The sequence below is a fragment of the Gorilla gorilla genome, chromosome X (assembly GCF_029281585.2).
Source record: "Gorilla gorilla gorilla isolate KB3781 chromosome X, NHGRI_mGorGor1-v2.1_pri, whole genome shotgun sequence".
Lineage (NCBI taxonomy): Eukaryota > Metazoa > Chordata > Mammalia > Primates > Hominidae > Gorilla > Gorilla gorilla.
Window position 1 is genome coordinate 28199347 of NC_073247.2, and position 20032 is coordinate 28219378.

The following is a 20032-nucleotide window of genomic DNA, read 5'->3' on the forward strand; positions in this document are numbered from 1 at the left end:
TCTCTCATTTACACACCCTGGTTTCTTACTTGAGACTTCCACATCATTGTCTGTGGCTGATTTTTAGGAGAGAACCAGGTTAGTGTCTGAACTCAGACCACATATATCACATCTGTCAAAATGGTCACTTTCAGCAAGGGAGCCATAGACCCTACAAAATCATTAGTCTTAAATAAGATCTAGATCAAAATTAACTGGGCCCGAGGAGGAGACATTTGCTTTGCTTAAACATTAATGAGCAACTCTTTCAGTTAAAACTTAGAAAAATAGAACAGAATTAGACACCAAGCTTTCCCCCACAAAAACGCATGTCTGCCATAGGCTTAAGAATAACTAGGCCCAGCATCCATCCTTGCTTCCATCAGAGGAAGCAAGGATCACTGGCAGTTTCCTCTACTTGTTTCCACCTGTTTGCATGAAGATGGTAAGTCCCTTGGATTCTGAGGAATTTACTTCCTCCTGAGATCTTGAGCATTCCCCTTACTTTTTTTTTTTTCTTTCCTCCGAGACAGAGTCTTGCTCTGTCACCCAGGCTGGAGTGCAGTGGCGCAATCTCGGCTCACTGCAACCTCTGCCTCCCAGGTTCAAGCAATTCTCCTGCCTCAGCCTCCCGAGTAGCTGGGATTACAGGCATGCGCCACCACGCCTGGCTAATTTTGTATTTTTAGTAGAGATAAGGTTCCACCATATTGGCCAGGCTAGTCTCGAACTCCTGACCTCAAGTGATCCGCCTGCCTTGGGCTCCCAAAGTGCTGGAATTACAGGCATGGGCCACTGTGCCTGGCTGCCCCTTACTTTCTTTGGGGTTCCCATCACTGCTAAAACACACAGAGACAATATCATTCAGGTGCATAAATATTTTGATGAGTTCTTACAGCGATGCATCATGGAAGACTGAAAGGCAAATCAAATGTGGCCTCTGACCTCCAGGAATTTGCAGTCTAACAAATGAAATAGACACATCCAGGGCCAATTCCTGTTCCATTAAAGCCATGCTGTAGGATAAGTGCTATAATAGAGGCCCAGCTGAATCTAAAGCTGATATGGCTTAGAGTTTTAAAAGTTTCAGTGGCCTTCTCAGTAGATCCTGAAGAGGGGATTCTGGTTACCAGATTATTCTCCAAATAGGACTGGCTATATCATTTCTGGGGTCCAGTGAAAAATGAAAATGAAGAATCCTTTATTCAAGAATTTCAAAACAGTGACAGCACAACCTGAAACCAAGTATGGGGGCCTTCTGAGTGCAGGGCCCTATGGGACTGCTACACAGATCACACACTCATGAAATTGGCCCTGTCTCCAAATGTGGTCTGTGAATAGGAGAAAGAAGTAAATGTTGAGCAGTCTAGAGAAGGAAATTACACATACAGAATTTTCTTCCAAGTAGTTCACAAATAAATAAATAAACAAATAAAATCACTCCAACGAAAGCAAATAATTCAATCTTCTCCAAATTAGCAAGTGGTGTTGGAATCTAAAACATAACAAAGTTACAGTTTGCAAAGACATTTTCACAGATATTTCACAGCTACAAGGTAAGTACATTAATAATTGTTGTAGTAGTAGCTGGCACTAATGTACAGCATTTATTAAGTGCCACGATTCTTCTAAGTCTATTACATATACTTTACTCATTTAATCCTCAAAACAGCCCTGGAGGGAAAATTCTATTATTTCTCTATCTTACTACAGATGAGGAAACTGACCTTGGAGAGGTTGAGGAATTGCCCCTGGCCACACAGAAAATAAGTGGTGGAGGCAGGATTTGAATTCAGACAGTCTAGCTTCAGAGTCTGTGCTCTTAACCACTATTTATGCTACCTCTGAAAAAATAAAGATAGGAAGGAAAGGAAGGAGGGAGGGAGGGGGGTGGGAGGGAGGAAAGGAAGAAAGGAAGAGAGGGAAGAAGAAGAAAGGAAGGGAAGGAAAAAGGAAGGAAGGAGAGAAGGAAGAAAGGAAGGAAGGGGAGAAGGAAGAAAGGAAGGAAGGAGAGAAGGAAGAAAGGAAGGAGAGAAGGAAGAAAGGAAAGGAGAGAAGGAAGAAGGGAAGGAAAAAGGAAGAAGGGAAGGAAGGGAGGGAAGGAAAAAGGAAGGAGGGAAGGAAGAAAGGAAGGAGGGAGGGAAAGAAGAAAGGGAGGGAGGAAAGAAAGAAGGAAGGAAGAAATTAGGAAGGAGGGAAGGAAAAAAGGAAGGAAGAAGGAAGGAAGGGAAGTAGGAAGGAAAGGAAGAAGGAAAGTAAAAAGGAAGAAGGCAGGGAGGGAGGCAAGGAGGGAGAGAGGGAAGGAAGAAGGAAGGAAAGAGGGAGGGAAGAAGGAAGAAAGGAAAGAAGGAAGGAAGGAGGGAAAGAAGGAAGGAAGGAGGAAGGAGGGAAGGTAGGAAGGGAAAGAAGAAGGGGGAAGGAGGGAAGGAAGAAACGAAGGTAGGAAAGAAGGAAGGAGGAAGTAAGGAAGGAAAGAAGGAAGAGGAAGGGAAGGAAGAAAGGAAGGAAAGAGGAAGGAAGGAAGAAGGAGGGAAGGAAGAAAGGATGGAGGGAAGGAAGAAGGAACAGAAGAAGAAAGGAAGGAAGAAAAAAGGAAAGAAGGAGGGAGGGAAGGAAGGAAGGGAAGGAAGAAGGGAGGAAGGAAGGAGGGAAGAAAAGGAAAGAGGGAAGGAAGGAAGAAATAAGGAGAAGAAAGGAAGGAAGGAATAATAAGGAGAAGGAAGGAATAATGAGAAGGAAGGAGGAAGGGAAAGAAGGAATGAAGGAGGAAGGAGGGAAGGAAGGAAGGAAGTTATCCCAGTATATTATTTTATTAATATCATAGATTTGGCCTAACCAGTATACACTGTGTTGTGTGCACGTTTTTAATTTTTTCTTTTTTTGCATTTCATGTTCATAGTTTAACAGCACCCGTTCGCCCTCCCCCACTGAATGTTGCCACATGACCCCGTGGAGTAGAAAGGTATTGGTTCTGAGAACATTCCTTCACGGCCCTATCCCACTCTGTCCAGACACTCTTCCTTTTTTCCCTCTTTTAACTTTATGGAAAACTTTCTTGTTTCTAACTAACGGTTTTTCTTTAAAATCAATTTAAAAAGTGGTATTTTCCTAACTTGAATTAAATAGAATATAACTTAGACAGTCATGCCATTTGCCTTTTTCCCCCATTCACTGCCCCCCACTCTGCAAACTGCATCACCTAACACTACTCTTGGACTTTGTAGTCTGGCAGAGGAAACTTTTCCTATATTTAATTTATCAGAACTGTAAATGTTCAGCTTCTCAAATCAAAAAGGAGAACAAGACAAAAGGATTCTCTGGCAGCCAATCGTCCTGTCACCATTAAATAAAAAGTGCTTTTGGCTGCTGGTCAGAGCCTGTAGTCAGGTCACTATCCTGTCGACACTTTGCAGTCCATTGTTATTCAAGGAAGGAATTGCCTACAAAATGAAGCCTCTGGTGGTGGGCGGGTTTCTCTCTATTGCTCATTCTCTCTCTTTGTCTCCCTCTTTCTCTCTCTCTCTCTCTCTCTCTCTCTCTGTATGCACCAAACTTTTTTTCTTTTTGGAAGTTACCTAGGAAACAAAGTCTTTTGTTCTCGAACTTTATTTGAGCTATTCGCTTCGCTGGGAATCTGCACAAAAGCTGAAGAGAGAAAGAAGGTTGCAATATTTTACTAAAACGTTCATGACGAACACATTTTTCCCAAGGGGGGAGTCATATCCTGTTGGGTGTGTTGGGGGGATTTGCAGAAACCTCTGACAAGGTAAGTAAATGCTGGGGGTGAGTTTAGACAAGTGGCATTGGAATCAGCTCTTTAAGGGGACTTGAGAACAGTTCATTTGACAATAGGTGAAATCCTCTGAGTCAACAGGGCATGATATTTCCAAATGTAAAGATGGGAAAATTTTTTTTGATGATCCTAATTTTAGGGCAGAATATTATTAAAGTCTCACTGGGATAACAGCAAAAGATATTTATTTTATACAGATACCCACCTTCCTCCAAATTGTGTAAAAAATAAATAAAACTAGGTTGAGTGGTGAAAACTGAGTCTTTTATTCATCTAGTTTAGAAACCCAACCCTGAAATCAAAACTGGGATGGAGCTTTTTAAATAATCTGGGCTAGGAGCCCAACCCTGAAATAAAAGTTAGACAATATTGATATTTATCAAAAGTTTGGATGGAGAATTTTCCAATGTCATGTAGAAATCAAAGCCCCTAACTATACAGCTGGAGGAAAAGTCTCGCACCACAAAGCTGAAAAGAAAATAAACTAGGACTCTTTTACCTTTCCTAATTTGAAAAATAAACTCACTGGAATATTTCCCCCCAGTAACAGCATGTGTATTTTCCGCTATCGTTGGTAGGGGGAAATTCTTCACTTTTGCTTTTCCATGTGCATACAGTGTTCATGAAACTGAATTTTTAAAATGTTATTAAAAAATGCCGTAGTCCTGGAGTGAAATTAACTCCTCGTGTTTTAATGCGGCTTCTCGGATTAGGTTGGCTTGTCCTTCAGGTGATGGGTTCTGGAATGTCTCCTGACTCCAGGTTTTCTGAACCTTTTCATAGGTGTCTAACTCATCTTCTTCCTTTGATCCTAGTCATCTAGAGATCTCAAAACTTTTGATAGAAATTTATGGTGAGATAGCTTGAAAGTGGATCTGTCTTTCATTGGAGTAAAGACTCAGTTTTCTTTGGTGTAAAGTTTGGGGATTTCTGGCTACCTTGTCTCTCCTGTTAATTCCATTTAACCTGAGAAGCATGTTTATTTAGCCCATTTCTTTCCTTTTGTGTTGCTTGACTATTGAAATAATACTTGTAATTAGTTGTGCTTACTAACTATTTCTAGGAATTCTTCCTTTGTCCTAAGGGCCTATTTCTGACCTCATTTTTTCTTCTCTAAACTAGGAAATTCCTTATATGTGTGCTTATGTATAAACTATGATGGCTGAACCTGATTGTACTTTGTTTGCAGTCCCATCCCCCAGAGGATGAAGATACAGATGTCATGTTAGGGCAGAGGCCGAAAAACCCAATACACAATATCCCTTCCACACTGGACAAGCAGACCAACTGGAGCAAAGCACTACCTCTCCCGACGCCAGAGGAGAAGATGAAGCAAGATGCCCAAGTGATTTCTTCTTGCATTATTCCCATCAATGTTACTGGTATTGTTCTGGTTTTTTCTCAGGGGCAGTCGGGTCAGAATATTCTGTGTATTAAATATGTTCAAAATCTGTGCTGCTAAGAATACCATTTTGTAAACAAGTAATGCCTTTTTGTCATCAAAATACAAACCCAGAGGATGTTCGATATGCTTTTGTCAGGTTTTGAACATCAATTTACATGTTTTCCGCGGGCCACTTGTTATGTAAATTATGGACAGTTTCTTTTTGAAAAAAATCACCAAATAGCTCTTTGGCCATAGCTGACTGAAATAATGGAGAAAGCGGCAGTGATTAATCATATGATAATGATGTGTGGCACTGCAAGAAAGAAAACAGCAAACCCAGGCTTCTCAAACTGCAAGTAATGGTCCTGTAGGCCAACTAGAAAATCTGTTTTCATGCTTCCTTGGATGAAGGTAGGCTTTTTAAAAAAGACTGTTAAGACTTCTGTATTGATTTGGGGGATTTTTGACCTAAAAATATATGGATACAGAGATGAAGGCTGAATTCTATTTTAAAACCAGCAAGGCTGTCTTCCTTTCACTCTCTTTTTTTCTCCTCCTGTGTACTGAGAGTGTGAATATTAGTCTAGATAGAATGGAAGCATAGCCAGACCTTTCTGAAAAATTTATTGGCAGCAGTTATAAATTCCACAATTGGATCTAGTAATCTTAGTTGTAAGTAAAATAATGTTATAAAATATTCTAACTTTCAAAGACATAAATGGTCTATCCATTGGGCTTTCTTACATCTCTAATAGTTACATTTTAACTTATTTGTATATTGAAAATTTCAAAACAGCCATGTTATGACTGATTTTCATATTGGTACCATGTGACTAAAGATTGCATGTCACTTGAGATGCATGTTGCACACAGCTATTATTAACCCCACTCAGATTTCTCTCAAATAAAGTGGGGAAGCAAATGGACCAGATATCTGGGACAGATATTATTTTTTTCCTGAGAAAAAAGGAGTCCTAGTTCATAGGTCTGTGGTGAGTTGGGAGTTAATTTTCCTGATGACCTATTCAACTTGTAAGACAAATTATTCTAAAGATGTGCCCCTATCTGATCTCCACAATCTAAATGGGATGTATTAGGGGAGTTCAGCTGCCAAAATGGATCATTTTGGCACCCTCTTAAGCTAATTTTCATTTCTGGAAACCTCTGATTATTAGCAGCACGTGCTTTTTTCATGGCACTGTAAGTAAAATCTCATTTTCAAATTTAGTGCTATGATTATGGGCCATTATTTTATGATTGAGGGAAAGGGACACTTTTTCCTTCTGCTTTATTTCAGGAACTCTCTGATTAAAACTTAGATCAGATGTTGATTTCAAGAGCTTTAATGAGAACATTGTTAATGATGTCCACATAACACAAAATGTCTGCGTCTATATATAATGCATTCTATAATTACTAAGATCAGAATGAAGGATTTTAATTTTGGGTTGGAACTAAGAAAAATTCCATTAGTAAGAATTCTCCAATAATATTGTAATTATTCATCATATGATATCTCATACAGATTTTTCAAAGTGAGTTCTAGAAACTGTTGGCACTGTGACGTTAAACAGAACTCAACTCTTTCATTATACAGCTGAACCAAGACTTGACACACCACCCAGCCCCATGCTTAACAATCAGGATAAATGATGAGGTGACCAAATTCCAAAGCATGGCATTGTGACTTTCTGAGGCAAAGCTCACTTTGAAAAATCCATGGTGCAGACAAGAGTTTGAGTTCCTCACCTCCCCTCTCATCATTCTAGTTGTGATGGGACTGCATGTAATGTTGATAATGTGATTATGGGGAGAGAAACTAACAAGCACCATGGTTTGCCCTCTGCGTTTACAAAAACAAACCTATGGGATAAAGACTGGCAATTCCAGCTTTACAGTTGGTATAGAAGGTGGATCCATTTAAGTGCAGAACCGGGGACTGCCTTGTATGTTTATTTTATATTGAAAAGACATCTCATGCTAAACCAGAAAGCATTCAGTTTAGTAAATAGAAGAAAGTAGACAGAGTTGGGTGATGATTTAAAAAAACAAATCCTTAGACTGTTGAGTTTCCTCACAGCAAAAGAGGGGTGTGTGTGTGTGTGTGTGTGTGTGTGTGTGTGTGTGTGTGTGTGTGCACGCACGCATGGGGAATGCAAGAAGGTTTGGACCATAAGAGATGGAGGGAACAAAACCTCACAAAGACGGCTTTTAATGAAGAAATGGGTCAGGATATGTTAGCTGAGCTAATTCAGGTTATCATCCTGGCTGCTGATTTACTATGCAAAGGTATCAGCTTCAGAGAGCCCAGAAATAGATCAGTAAATAGTAGTAACTAAAGGTTATAAATCCTTAAGGAGCCATTTCTATGTGAGAGGGATTTTTTGGATGTCTTTTTCTCTTCTCTTTCTTTTGATTTTTCTTCTTTGCTTGTTTTTGTTGGCAGTGCAAGCTGTTGTGGAGAGCTGCATTTAGAAGTAAAGCTTAATGTACTGCAGCATAATTTAAATAAGAGCTGAATAACAGCTCCCTTATATTTGTTCACAGGCTTAACCCAAACTCTTTCCTTACTTCCTGTCAAAAATATCACTGTGTTCCAAGTAAATGAAAATTTGTTTGCCATTTCTAAAGCTAATGAGACCTATTTGTGGGTTGCAGGAGTTGGCTTTGACAGAGAGGCTAGTATACGCTGCTCTCTGGTTCATTCACAATCGGTACTACAGCGGAGACGAAAATTGAGGAGGAGGAAAACCATCTCGGGTATCCCCAGAAGAGTTCAACAAGAAATAGGTGTGGTATCAAAAAATGTTAATGGTTAACATTCCTCCGCCTAGTACAGATGATAGGGAGATGAAATAGAAGAAATAGATGAAATAGAAAAATGATTAAACATTTTAACTTGTAGAGGTTTTAAAATGGTGTCTATTTGTTTTGTATTCAGCAAGCCAGGTGGTATTACTTTTTAACTCTCTATTCTTGACTGTGAAGGTTTGACCTTATAGATTTAGGCATATACATTCAGGTCTTACGGCTGAAATGTAATACTTAGCTGATTTTTGAAAGTTTTATTAAGGTAGAAATTGTGAATAAAAAGTAGCAGGAGTCAATGAAAGTTTTCTTTTTGGAAAATTGTAACTTAATTTAAGAGAGATATACTTTCGTGTCATTAATTATTTTAAAAGGTAAATTCCAGGCATATGCAATGAAATATTGAATATTGATAACATGATACCTTTGGTGACAATGTTTCTGTTTAGTGCATTTAAAATATCTCTGCCTAAGATTTTTAAAAAATTATTAGGGTATCATCTCTTGCAAATAAGATATTTATTTCTAATAATGAGAACTATGATTTTTATTTCATCATGTTTATATTACAAAATAAAAATGAAGAGTAGTGGCCAAAAAGATAAAATGTACTTTAGTTTTTAAAAGTAGTCACTTATTGTGGCAAATTAACGTGACAGTGAAGAGAGGGATAATTCACAAAAGACATAAAAGCATATCTTCTCTTGGTATGTATATATACATATATGAGGGGGACGTGTATATACACCCTAAAGCATTTTAACTCTCTCCTAATTCTATATATTGATTTTTTTTTCTGTTAAAGAAAAAAAAAAACAGCTCTAACCTGCCAGCCCACAGATCTACAGACATAGTTCAGAATGTCTGTTGGTCTGCTGATATAGAAAATATCTCACTGTGCTTTCCATGTGCCCTAGATTCTGATGAATCACCAGTGGCCAGGGAAAGGAATGTGATTGTGCACACAAACCCAGACCCCTCCAACACTGTCAATAGGATATCCGGAACCAGGGACTCTGAGTGCCAAACCGAGGATATTCTGATTGCTGCCCCATCCAGAAGGAGAATCAGAGCTCAAAGGGGTCAAAGCATTGCAGCTTCCCTTTCTCATTCTGCTGGCAACATTTCTGCCCTAGCAGACAAAGGTGACACCATGTTTACTCCTGCAGTGAGCAGCCGCACAAGATCTCGGAGCCTTCCCCGGGAAGGTAATAGAGGTGGGGATGCTGAGCCCAAAGTTGGCGCTAAACCCTCAGCATATGAAGAGGGAGAGTCTTTTGTGGGTGACCATGAAAGAACCCCTAATGATTTCAGTGAGGCTCCAAGCAGCCCGAGTGCCCAGGACCACCAGCCTACTTTGGGCCTGGCCTGCTCTCAACATCTTCACAGCCCCCAGCACAAATTAAGTGAGAGGGGAAGGTCACGTCTGTCCCGAATGGCTGCTGACTCTGGCAGCTGTGACATCTCCTCCAACTCAGACACGTTTGGGAGCCCCATCCACTGCATCTCCACGGCTGGCGTCCTCCTTAGCAGCCACATGGACCAGAAAGATGACCACCAGTCATCCAGTGGCAACTGGAGTGGGAGCAGCTCCACGTGCCCCTCGCAGACCTCAGAAACCATCCCTCCTGCAGCTTCTCCTCCACTCACTGGCTCTTCACACTGTGACTCGGAGTTGTCACTAAACACAGCCCCTCATGCCAATGAGGATGCCAGTGTTTTCGTGACAGAGCAATACAATGACCACTTGGATAAAGTGAGAGGCCATCGGGCAAACTCCTTTACCTCCACTGTTGCAGACCTGCTGGATGATCCCAACAACAGCAACACAAGTGACAGTGAGTGGAATTACCTACACCACCACCATGATGCCTCCTGCCGCCAGGATTTTAGTCCTGAGCGTCCCAAGGCAGACAGCCTGGGCTGCCCAAGCTTCACAAGCATGGCCACTTATGACAGCTTTCTGGAAAAGTCTCCATCAGACAAAGCAGACACTAGCTCTCACTTTTCAGTAGACACGGAAGGATACTATACCTCCATGCACTTTGACTGTGGTCTCAAAGGTAATAAGAGCTATGTCTGTCACTATGCAGCCCTGGGCCCAGAGAATGGCCAGGGTGTAGGGGCTTCCCCTGGTCTTCCAGATTGTGCCTGGCAGGACTACTTAGACCACAAGAGGCAGGGAAGACCAAGCATCTCTTTCAGGAAACCAAAGGCAAAGCCGACCCCACCTAAACGTAGCTCATCATTGAGGAAGTCTGATGGAAACGCAGATATTTCTGAGAAGAAAGAACCAAAGATAAGCAGTGGTCAGCACCTGCCTCACAGTTCCAGGGAAATGAAGCTGCCTCTTGATTTCGCCAACACGCCTTCTCGAATGGAAAACGCCAATCTTCCCACCAAGCAGGAACCTTCTTGGATAAACCAGAGTGAACATGGCATTAAGGAACCTCAGTTAGACGCTTCGGATATTCCACCATTCAAAGATGAAGTTGCCGAATCCACACACTATGCAGACCTCTGGCTCCTAAATGACTTGAAAACAAATGATCCTTATAGATCTCTATCTAATTCAAGCACCGCTACGGGTACCACAGTCATTGAATGCATCAAATCTCCAGAGAGCTCTGAATCCCAAACATCACAATCAGAATCAAGAGCCACCACCCCATCTCTTCCTTCTGTTGACAATGAGTTTAAACTGGCTTCACCAGAAAAGCTGGCTGGCTTGGCATCTCCATCAAGTGGCTATTCAAGCCAGTCTGAAACACCAACATCCTCTTTCCCTACAGCTTTCTTTTCAGGTCCATTGTCTCCCGGAGGTAGCAAAAGAAAACCTAAAGTCCCAGAAAGAAAATCCTCACTACAGCAACCCTCTTTAAAAGATGGAACTATATCACTGAGTAAAGACCTTGAACTTCCAATTATACCTCCTACCCATCTTGATCTAAGTGCTCTTCATAATGTCTTGAACAAACCATTCCACCACCGTCATCCACTGCATGTTTTTACTCATAATAAGCAGAACACAGTAGGAGAAACACTGAGGTCAAATCCTCCACCGTCCCTTGCAATTACACCAACGATCCTGAAATCTGTTAACCTTAGGTCCATCAACAAGTCTGAAGAAGTTAAGCAAAAAGAAGAAAACAATACAGATCTCCCTTATTTAGAGGAAAGCACACTCACAACGGCTGCCTTGTCTCCAGGTAAGATTAGGCTGCATACAGCAAATAAATCAGTATCTCGTCAATACTCCACCGAAGACACCATACTGTCCTTTTTAGACTCTTCTGCAGTTGAGATGGGACCAGATAAACTACATTTAGAAAAAAACTCTACTTTTGATGTGAAGAATCGCTGCGATCCAGAAACCATAACATCAGCTGGTAGCAGTCTTCTAGATTCAAATGTCACAAAAGACCAAGTGCGTACAGAGACTGAGCCTATTCCAGAAAACACGCCAACCAAAAACTGTGCTTTTCCCACAGAAGGATTTCAGAGGGTCTCTGCTGCCCGCCCAAATGATTTGGATGGTAAAATAATACAATATGGACCTGGTCCAGACGAAACTCTAGAACAGGTACAGAAGGCACCCTCTGCAGGTCTGGAGGAAGTTGCACAACCTGAATCTGTGGATGTAATCACATCTCAGTCAAACTCACCAACTAGAGCAACAGATGTAAGCAATCAACTTAAGCATCAATTTGTTATGAGCCGCCACCATGACAAAGTGCCTGGTACTATCAGCTATGAATCAGAGATAACATCTGTAAATTCATTCCCTGAAAAATGTTCCAAGCAGGAAAATATTGCTTCAGGTATTTCAGCCAAAAGTGCCTCTGATAACAGCAAAGCAGAGGAGACCCAAGGAAATGTGGATGAGGCTTCATTGAAAGGTCAGTCACTGATAACTTTGTCATAAAGGAAATGTGTCTCATGGCACTTCCTGGAATTTTTTCTTATGTTCCCAATAATACGGTACAGCCCTGGGTGTTGGTTTCCCTCCACTATTTCTTTGCACTTATTAAAACAATTGAGATAAAAGCTTTTGTTACTGGGTGAGTAAGCTTTGACAGGTATCTCTCTCATTTTTAAAAAATGGCAGCAAGGTAATTTCTGTTTGTTTGTTTGTTTGTTCCCTGAGTCAGTGAAGTACAGTAGCGTGCTGGGTAACTTCCTCTTAAAGATTCTTCTGTTCTTATTTTAAGAATCATCACCGAGTGATGACTCCATCATTTCACCACTTAGTGAAGACTCCCAAGCTGAAGCAGAGGGTGTGTTCGTGTCTCCAAACAAACCTCGAACAACTGAGGATTTATTTGCAGTCATTCACAGGTGAGGCAACATTACCAAGTCCCCCAAAACAAAAGGTACAACAAAGGTTTTGCCCCTTCAGGTACTTCTCACAAATGCAAATACAGGAAAGCTTTTTGTAATTGTAATACATTCAGCAAAAACAAAAGCAAGCAAAGAATAATTTTTCCAAATCAAGTTGATAGACTGATATGCAAGTTGGGAAATAGGATCTTTATATAGAGTTTGATAGACCTCGATTGAGAGACTTTTGTAAGAGTGGCTTTATTTTTCCCCAGGAAAAGACATTCTGGAACAAGTTTTTATGTGAAAACAATCTGTGGTTAAGTGACTTGGAGTGAAAGCTCAAACTCTAGTGTAATCTCTGACTTTTGAATACTTTCTTGAACCTAAAAAATATGATCAAAACTGTAGTCATATACCAGCAGAGACAAACAGAAGTTGATTCACCATGGATGCACCAAAATCTCAGAAATCACCACTAAAGAACTTATTCATGTAACCAAATACCACCTCTTCCCCCAAAACTTATTGAAATAAAAAATAAAAAACTCACATTGTACCCTGTAACTATATACAATTATTTGTCAGCTTAAAATAAAATAAAACTTAGAGAACACACACACACACACACACACACACACACAAAGTTGATTCACAAAACAGTCTCAAGTTTGAGAAAAGATAATACGTGTTCCTGTCCATTTTATAGCTCAGAACAAGTAATAATTTCTCTGTTTTTCTTTCTTCTTAGAACTTAAATTTATTTAATAGTACTGGCCTTCATCCCCAAAACTAATGCCCATATTCCATGAATACAGGTCTTTTGGGTTGCTTTTCCAGGACAGTGTTGTGTCCATGCTGCAAAGGCATATTTCCTCATCTGCCCCCATAAGCCCTTGTGATCCGTGGTCCATATTTGCAAAAATTATTCCTTATAGCTAATGACCAAAGAACAGAACAGGAACTAGCCCTTGGACACCTAATCTACATGTAACTGAGCTAGCCAATCATGATTTGCCATGCCTCCTCCTTTCACAAACACAACTGTCTTCTTAGACCTCGGGAACCTAGATGGAACTCCCAAGAGATAAAACTTGGGGATTTTCTTTTCTACCTCATAAAGTTATCATTTTTGAAACAAATTCATCGCAAGCAGCTTACAATCTTTTTCTCCTGGAATTATACTTTTTATAGGAATTTCTGTTTTCTGTTGATGTGGTTCTCTCATAAAGAAGGAGTACTGCTGTTCAACAATTGTTTTAAAAGGAGCCAATCAGAAACACCTTCTATGTATACCTTAGCAGGCATACTTCTCTACTCAGAGGGTGAAGAACCATTAGTTTCTTTTCCTTCACCCCTGTGCCTAGTCTAAGCTCTGATTATATTTCCCTCACCCCCACAGTTTATCTTCAATCCCAGGAAAAATTACTAAACTGCTATGTAAGTTAAAAAGCTATGTAAGTTAAAAAGTTACTCCCAAAGGACCAAATGCTAGTGTATGGAATAGTGGACAGGACGTAAATAGTGGGGTCAGAAAGACCTGGATTTGAATCCCAACTCTGCCACTTCCTATGCAGTCTTGAGTAAGTTAAAACCTCTGGACCTACTCCCTTATTGCACACGGGAATGCCTGTAGCTCATGTATTTGATTTTGATGATAACGTTTTTTGTGTTTAGAATATGGTAGGTGCTAAAAGCCTATGTTAGTTTGAAAGCCCTAACTTAGTGGAGTGCCAGACACTGCCATATACAAGATATCAACCACAGAGGTTTCTGTGAACCAAAATCAAGCATATCTACACTTGTGAAGCTCACATTTTCTCTACCGTATGAATCTTGAAGTTGATGAAAGTGCATGCTGCCTATCAATGAACTGAGTCATACTGAAGATCCACCAAATTTATGCCTGCTGATTTACCAAAGAAAATTAATAATATGATGATGGGTGTCAAGGTTCAATAGATGTATTGAGTTTGGTAATCTTAGACTTGCATTTGTGCAGGGTTTACTTATTTATCTATTTACTTGTTTATTTACATCACAGCAAAAAGAATTATTTTGTTTTCTTGCGAGCTTACAGTATACAAAGCTTTAAGAGCTCCAGAGATGGTCTGGGATTTCAATTCCCCACAGAGAGCTGGCTTACTGCTTAATATGCTCTTGATGCTCTTAAGAAGCTATAGGAAATGATACTTGCAGCCCAAGATGAATTGACTTAAAACGTCATTTAATTATGTTTTTATATGGAGGGATTTTAAAAGGTAGAATAGTATAATGTCTGCTGACATATCCATCACCCAGGATTATCAACTGTCAAACTAGGGCCAATCCTGTCCCACCCACACCTCCATCCACTTGCTTTCTCTGGTATTATTTGGAAGCCAATCCCAGACATCAGATCATTTCATCTGTATTGCAGAGACAGAGTTAATAAGAAAAAGTTATAGTCTTTCACCCCCTGGAACCAGAAGTATAGTTTAGTTAGCAGTATAGTTTCTTCCTTTTTTTTTTTTTTTTTTTTTTTTTTGAGGCAGAGTCTTGCTCTGTCGCCCAGGCTGCTGGAGTGCAATGGCGTGATCTCAGCTCACTGCAACCTCCGCCTCCCGGGTTCAAGTGATTCTCCTGCCTCAGCTTCCTGAGTAGCTGGGACTACAGGCATGCTCCATCATGCCCAGCTAATTTTTGTATTTTTAGTAGAGACGGGGTTTCACCATGTTGGCCAGGATGGTCTCGAACTCCTGACCTCAAGTGATCTGCCTATCTCAGCCTACCAAAGTGCTGGGATTACAGGTGTGAGCCACTGCGCCTGGCTGTTAGCAGTATAGTTTCTTAAACTTTTACAAAGTATCCTCTAGAACCTCTAGCCTCCACATTAGCCATTATCTGAAATGATCATCTCTAGAACCTAATTTGTGTCCTGGTTATCAGAGAATTTCTCTCAGACTGTGGGTGCTACAAGGACAAGGAACGTATCTTACTTTTCATCTCTATAGCCCTAATGCTTAGTATCCCATCATATAGGACAGGCTCAAAATGCACTTTAGACAGATGTGTGAACGCGACTGAATACTTCAGTTTCATAAAAACGTGAACTGAGATGTTTGCCCCATTTTCTCCTTTTCTCAAAGATCCAAGAGGAAAGTACTTGGAAGAAAAGATTCCGGGGACATGTCTGTTCGAAGCAAATCGAGAGTTCCCCTTGGCAGTAGCAGCAGCAGCGCCAGTTCCATCACTTCACCCAGCAGTAATGTGACAACCCCCAACAGCCAGAGGTCTCCTGGTCTCATATACCGAAATGCCAAAAAGTCCAACACATCCAATGAAGAGTTTAAGCTGTTACTGCTCAAGAAAGGCAGTCGCTCAGATTCCAGTTACCGCATGTCTGCCACTGAGATCCTGAAGAGCCCCATACTGCCCAAACCTCCTGGGGAGCTCACAGCAGAGTCCCCTCAGAGCACCGATGATGCCCATCAGGGGTCACAAGGGGCTGAGGCATTGTCCCCACTCTCTCCATGCTCCCCACGAGTTAATGCAGAAGGCTTTTCCTCAAAGAGCTTTGCCACCTCAGCATCAGCAAGGGTTGGACGTTCTCGGGCCCCTCCTGCAGCCAGCAGCAGCCGCTACAGTGTCCGCTGCCGGCTGTACAATACGCCCATGCAGGCAATCTCCGAGGGAGAGACGGAAAATTCTGACGGGAGCCCACATGACGACCGTTCCTCCCAGAGTTCAACATAGACAGCCTGTACCAGGCTGCCTGGCAAAGGCCAAAACCCTTACTCACATGAGGATGGAGGAACAGAACAGAGGACTTGGGAAAAGTCTCAACTTGATGGGGTAGCATCACTGCTAAGCAATGAATGAATTTCTAAATACAGTATGTGCTGGGTAAACAGAAAGTGGTTTAGACATTCTTGATTAGTTTCCATGTTTTAAGTAGCTGCAGTCTTTCATGTTTTTCTTTAGCATAGTTTGATTTACGCAATCTCCTTCCTTGTGAAAATAGAGGATACAAAAATGTCTAATTTTCATGACACCTAGAAAACGTTTTCCCAGAGCTGCCTATTCAGAAACTAAAGCCCTCACTGTCATTATTCTTTAAGAAGATGAAATTACTCTGGAGGTTTGGTATTTTTTTACATTAAAACAAACTAAAGCAAAATTTAGAAGAAAGAACTACACATATGTAAATACCATATTTTTGATAAAAATGTGTAAATAGATTTATCAATGATGAGTGGACATGTGGTCAATTATCTACTGCACACCAACTGTTTATAGAATACACAAAAATAAAATACAATAACTGTATTCTGTGAATACCATTTTCATATCAAATGCCATATTTAAATGTCCACCAATATGATTTCTGAGTGGTAAACCTCAAATATGAATTTTAAACTGGTGAACTAAAGGAAATCTTGAGGTCATATACTGAAATATGAATAAATTAAAATAATGAATTCAGATCTAATCATTTTTATGACAAATTGCAGCACCAAACAAACTAATAGCAACCCATGGCTGTGATTTGTTGTGTGGTAATTTGGACAGAATGAAAAGCATGCTTTTGATTTTTTTTTTTTAATCAGTGAGAGAAGTCATCATTCTCAACACAAAGCCCTGAACAACAGCATTTGACAGTGTCCTTTAGATTTTAATTTTTTCAATGGATTGCTTTAAAGAGAATGAGTAGGGAAAATAGTAGTTAATTTTAGGTTATGTTTTATATTAGGCTACTGGGGACATAAACGGTCATAACTAATGACTATAATCATTTAAACTCCTTAAACAGTTTAGAAATTAGCTCCAGGTTCTTAAACTAACAAAAATAAAACCTAAGCATGCCACAGAGCTATTGATTAATCAGTAAGTACCTGTAATGAGTTTTCAGTGAAGCTTTCTCTCTGTGCTGATGAGATTCATGCTACCTAAAAATTAACAGAAATGACACTGTGAACAATGTAGTTGGAAAATAGGTATGTGTATATGCATTATTTATACTCATTATTAAACTGGGAATGGGGAACAGCTCTGGTTCACAATACTACATACAACTGAGTTTTTGTCTGGTTTTACTATAGTGTCTGCTTGATGGCAAAAGGGGAGGGTGGTGGGTGGGAGAGGAAATGTCAGGGCATGTGCTCTGATAAAATAAAGGCAGGGAAACAAGCTGAATTACTTGAAATTACTTGAATTTTCTTGTCTTAAAACTGAAAAAAAATGTAGTTACAAGTTAAAATCTGCAAATGGTTTTTACACCTCTGATTTTAACATGAACTGATACTAATGTTTGGAATCTTATGTCAGAAATATAAGCAGCTATGTACTTAGAATAGGTTTTGAATGGGAGAGGTAGAACATAGAGAGAATTAAGAAGGGATCTGACTTATAAAAGACTAGAATGTGATTAGAGTGATAGAACATACCAATGTTACCAAGAAATTGACAAGCTGCTGGCTTTAAGCTTATGCAAGTGGTAGTTGGGAAAGTAGGAGGTGTGGAAGGGGGTTTGCATTTTGGATTAATTCATGCAAAATGAAGGAGGAAGCCTGGTCTAAGAAGATACTGTCTTTCAATAGAAATGATTTCTAAACTGCTACAGATTAAGAATAGATAATCTGATTGCTGTTGTTTTGTTTGTTTCGAAAGAAAAAAATGTCTGGCTTCTTCTACTATTTGTTTTCACTACCAAACTGTGTTACTAAATTTCTTGTCATCCTTGTATGTAAAATGGGTGCTGGGGGTGGAGGGGTATAAGAGGAGGGAGAGTCAGAGAGAGTGTGTATGTGTGTGTGTGAGTGAGTGTGTGTGTACGCACGCACACTGGGGATAGATAAGCTACCTGGTAAAGGGTTTGAACATTTACAAAATGTCACACTTTTTCTTAAAAGAAAAATAATTTGGGGTTTGAATAAAATGGACCATCATTTCTCATTGGAACCCATTAATTAAGAAAACCAGCATGGTTTGACACCACATGGGAACATGAATAAATCTGTCTCATGATTTGAAAAGTACACCTTGCAAAGTTTTAAAAATAAAGTTTTTAGGCAAATGCGGTAAGAAACCGTCATTTCCAGTCACAGTAGGCGATCTTTTGTAATTTCATAAAAGCAGTTCGTTTGCAGTATGGCTTTTGTGTAGTTAGGGGTTTTTTAAGCGTGAAGAAAGGTATGTGGGCTTTAAAAGTGATTCTAAATCTTGAATAGAAAACACATGAATTGGCTTTAATAAAAATGTCACCTTTTTATTATTGACATTAATTTAAGTAATGGTACCATATATTTTTTAAAATACATATTGACTTGAATTGTGAGGCAATAAGATACCTTCTATATGTAACAATCACAGAACTAACCCTTATAATATAGTTTTACTTATTTTGTTTACTCTAAAAATCTATAGCAGAGTTTCTCTATTTTATATTTCATAGATTTAAAAAACCCAAATAAAGATGGATTTAAAATTCACTGTGGAAAAGAGTATTGAGTTACAAACTGAGAAGAAAAAGCAGGAAGTTCCCTAATAATCTGGAATATTCTACATGGCTTGATTACATAGCAAACAAGATCAAGATTTAGGGCTGTCTTTAACATCACTGCCGTCTTGAAGCAGGGTACACACGTTAGGTATTGTGAAGAACATCAATCCGAACTTTTCTTCTGTTGTTTGCACTGATGCGATTTTTTGTTCTTTTATGTTTATACAACGTATCTATGTTGTGTAGGGGAAATTTTTTCATTTTTTAAAAATTCTACTTTGTTGTTGTTTTGATTTGTTTTTGGCTAAGTAGAGGACATGGACTAGTTGTAGCAAACAGAACATGCTGTTTGCTCTTGCCAAAGGTCAGTGAGTGAGTGCATTTGCTGCAGTGGTGGCACGTAGAGAACTAGATGGTAATAAAGATTTAAAACTATGAAGAAGGTTACAGTGTAACTATTTTGGTACTAGAACCAGTTCATGCTGGCCGAAACGACAATGGTTTATGGACTTGCATCCATTTTGTATTTTTGTAATATTTGTAAATATGAACTTTTTAAATTGCTGCAAAGATGGTTTCTTTTGTAAGATGTTTTCAACGTTTACATTCAATCCAAGCCTTTGTATATTTTAGAGCTGTGCAACACTTTAAGTCTTGTATTTATTTTTAGTAAAAATGGTGACAGTTTCATTGTGAACCCCTCTCAAAAAAATGTATCAGAAAAGTTTGATTGCCTAGAAAGTGTGTATAGAAACTGCAAATAAACGTGACTGCAATTAAACAACCGGTTTCTCTCTTCACTGTTACGTAATTGATTTCTTGGGGCTTCGCAACAGTGTTTTACAGGCAACAGGACATAAGGGCAGGGTCTGTTATGGCAAAAGTCGGAACAAAAAGAACATAGACCAGCCTGTCCAACATGGTGAAACCCGTCTCTACTAAAAATACAAAAATTAGCTGGGCATGGTGGCAGACGCCTGTAATCCCAGCTACTCTGGAGGCTGAGGCAGGAGAATCGCTTGAACCCAGGAGGCAGAGGTTGCAGTGAGGCGAGATCGCACCGCTACACTCCAGCCTGGGCAACAAGAGCAAAACTCCGTCTCAAACAAAAAAAAAACAAAAAAATAACATATACTATATCTATAATGGGCTTTAATCTAGCTTCGTATTTGAGAGGAAAAATAATACATTTCCAACGTCCAGTATACTTTCTTTGTAGCTCCTCTCTGGGCCAAGAAAAGATGTATAGCTTTACTTTGAAATA

The 20032-nt window shown here is 39.8% G+C and overlaps 1 protein-coding gene across 1 annotated transcript in view; it reads left to right on the forward strand.

Moving 5' to 3' along the window:
* NHS (NHS actin remodeling regulator) overlaps positions 1-19568 on the forward strand; it is a 364164-nt gene extending 344596 nt beyond the window's left edge. Inside the window, exons 4-9 of the mRNA XM_019019858.3 lie at positions 2879-2941; positions 4962-5154; positions 7818-7949; positions 8885-11866; positions 12179-12305; positions 15416-19568. Of these exons, the coding sequence (XP_018875403.2) occupies positions 2879-2941; positions 4962-5154; positions 7818-7949; positions 8885-11866; positions 12179-12305; positions 15416-16022 (4104 nt within the window). The 3' untranslated portion in view covers positions 16023-19568. The remainder of the gene's footprint in view (positions 1-2878; positions 2942-4961; positions 5155-7817; positions 7950-8884; positions 11867-12178; positions 12306-15415) is intronic.
* Positions 19569-20032: the final 464 nt, after the last annotated feature.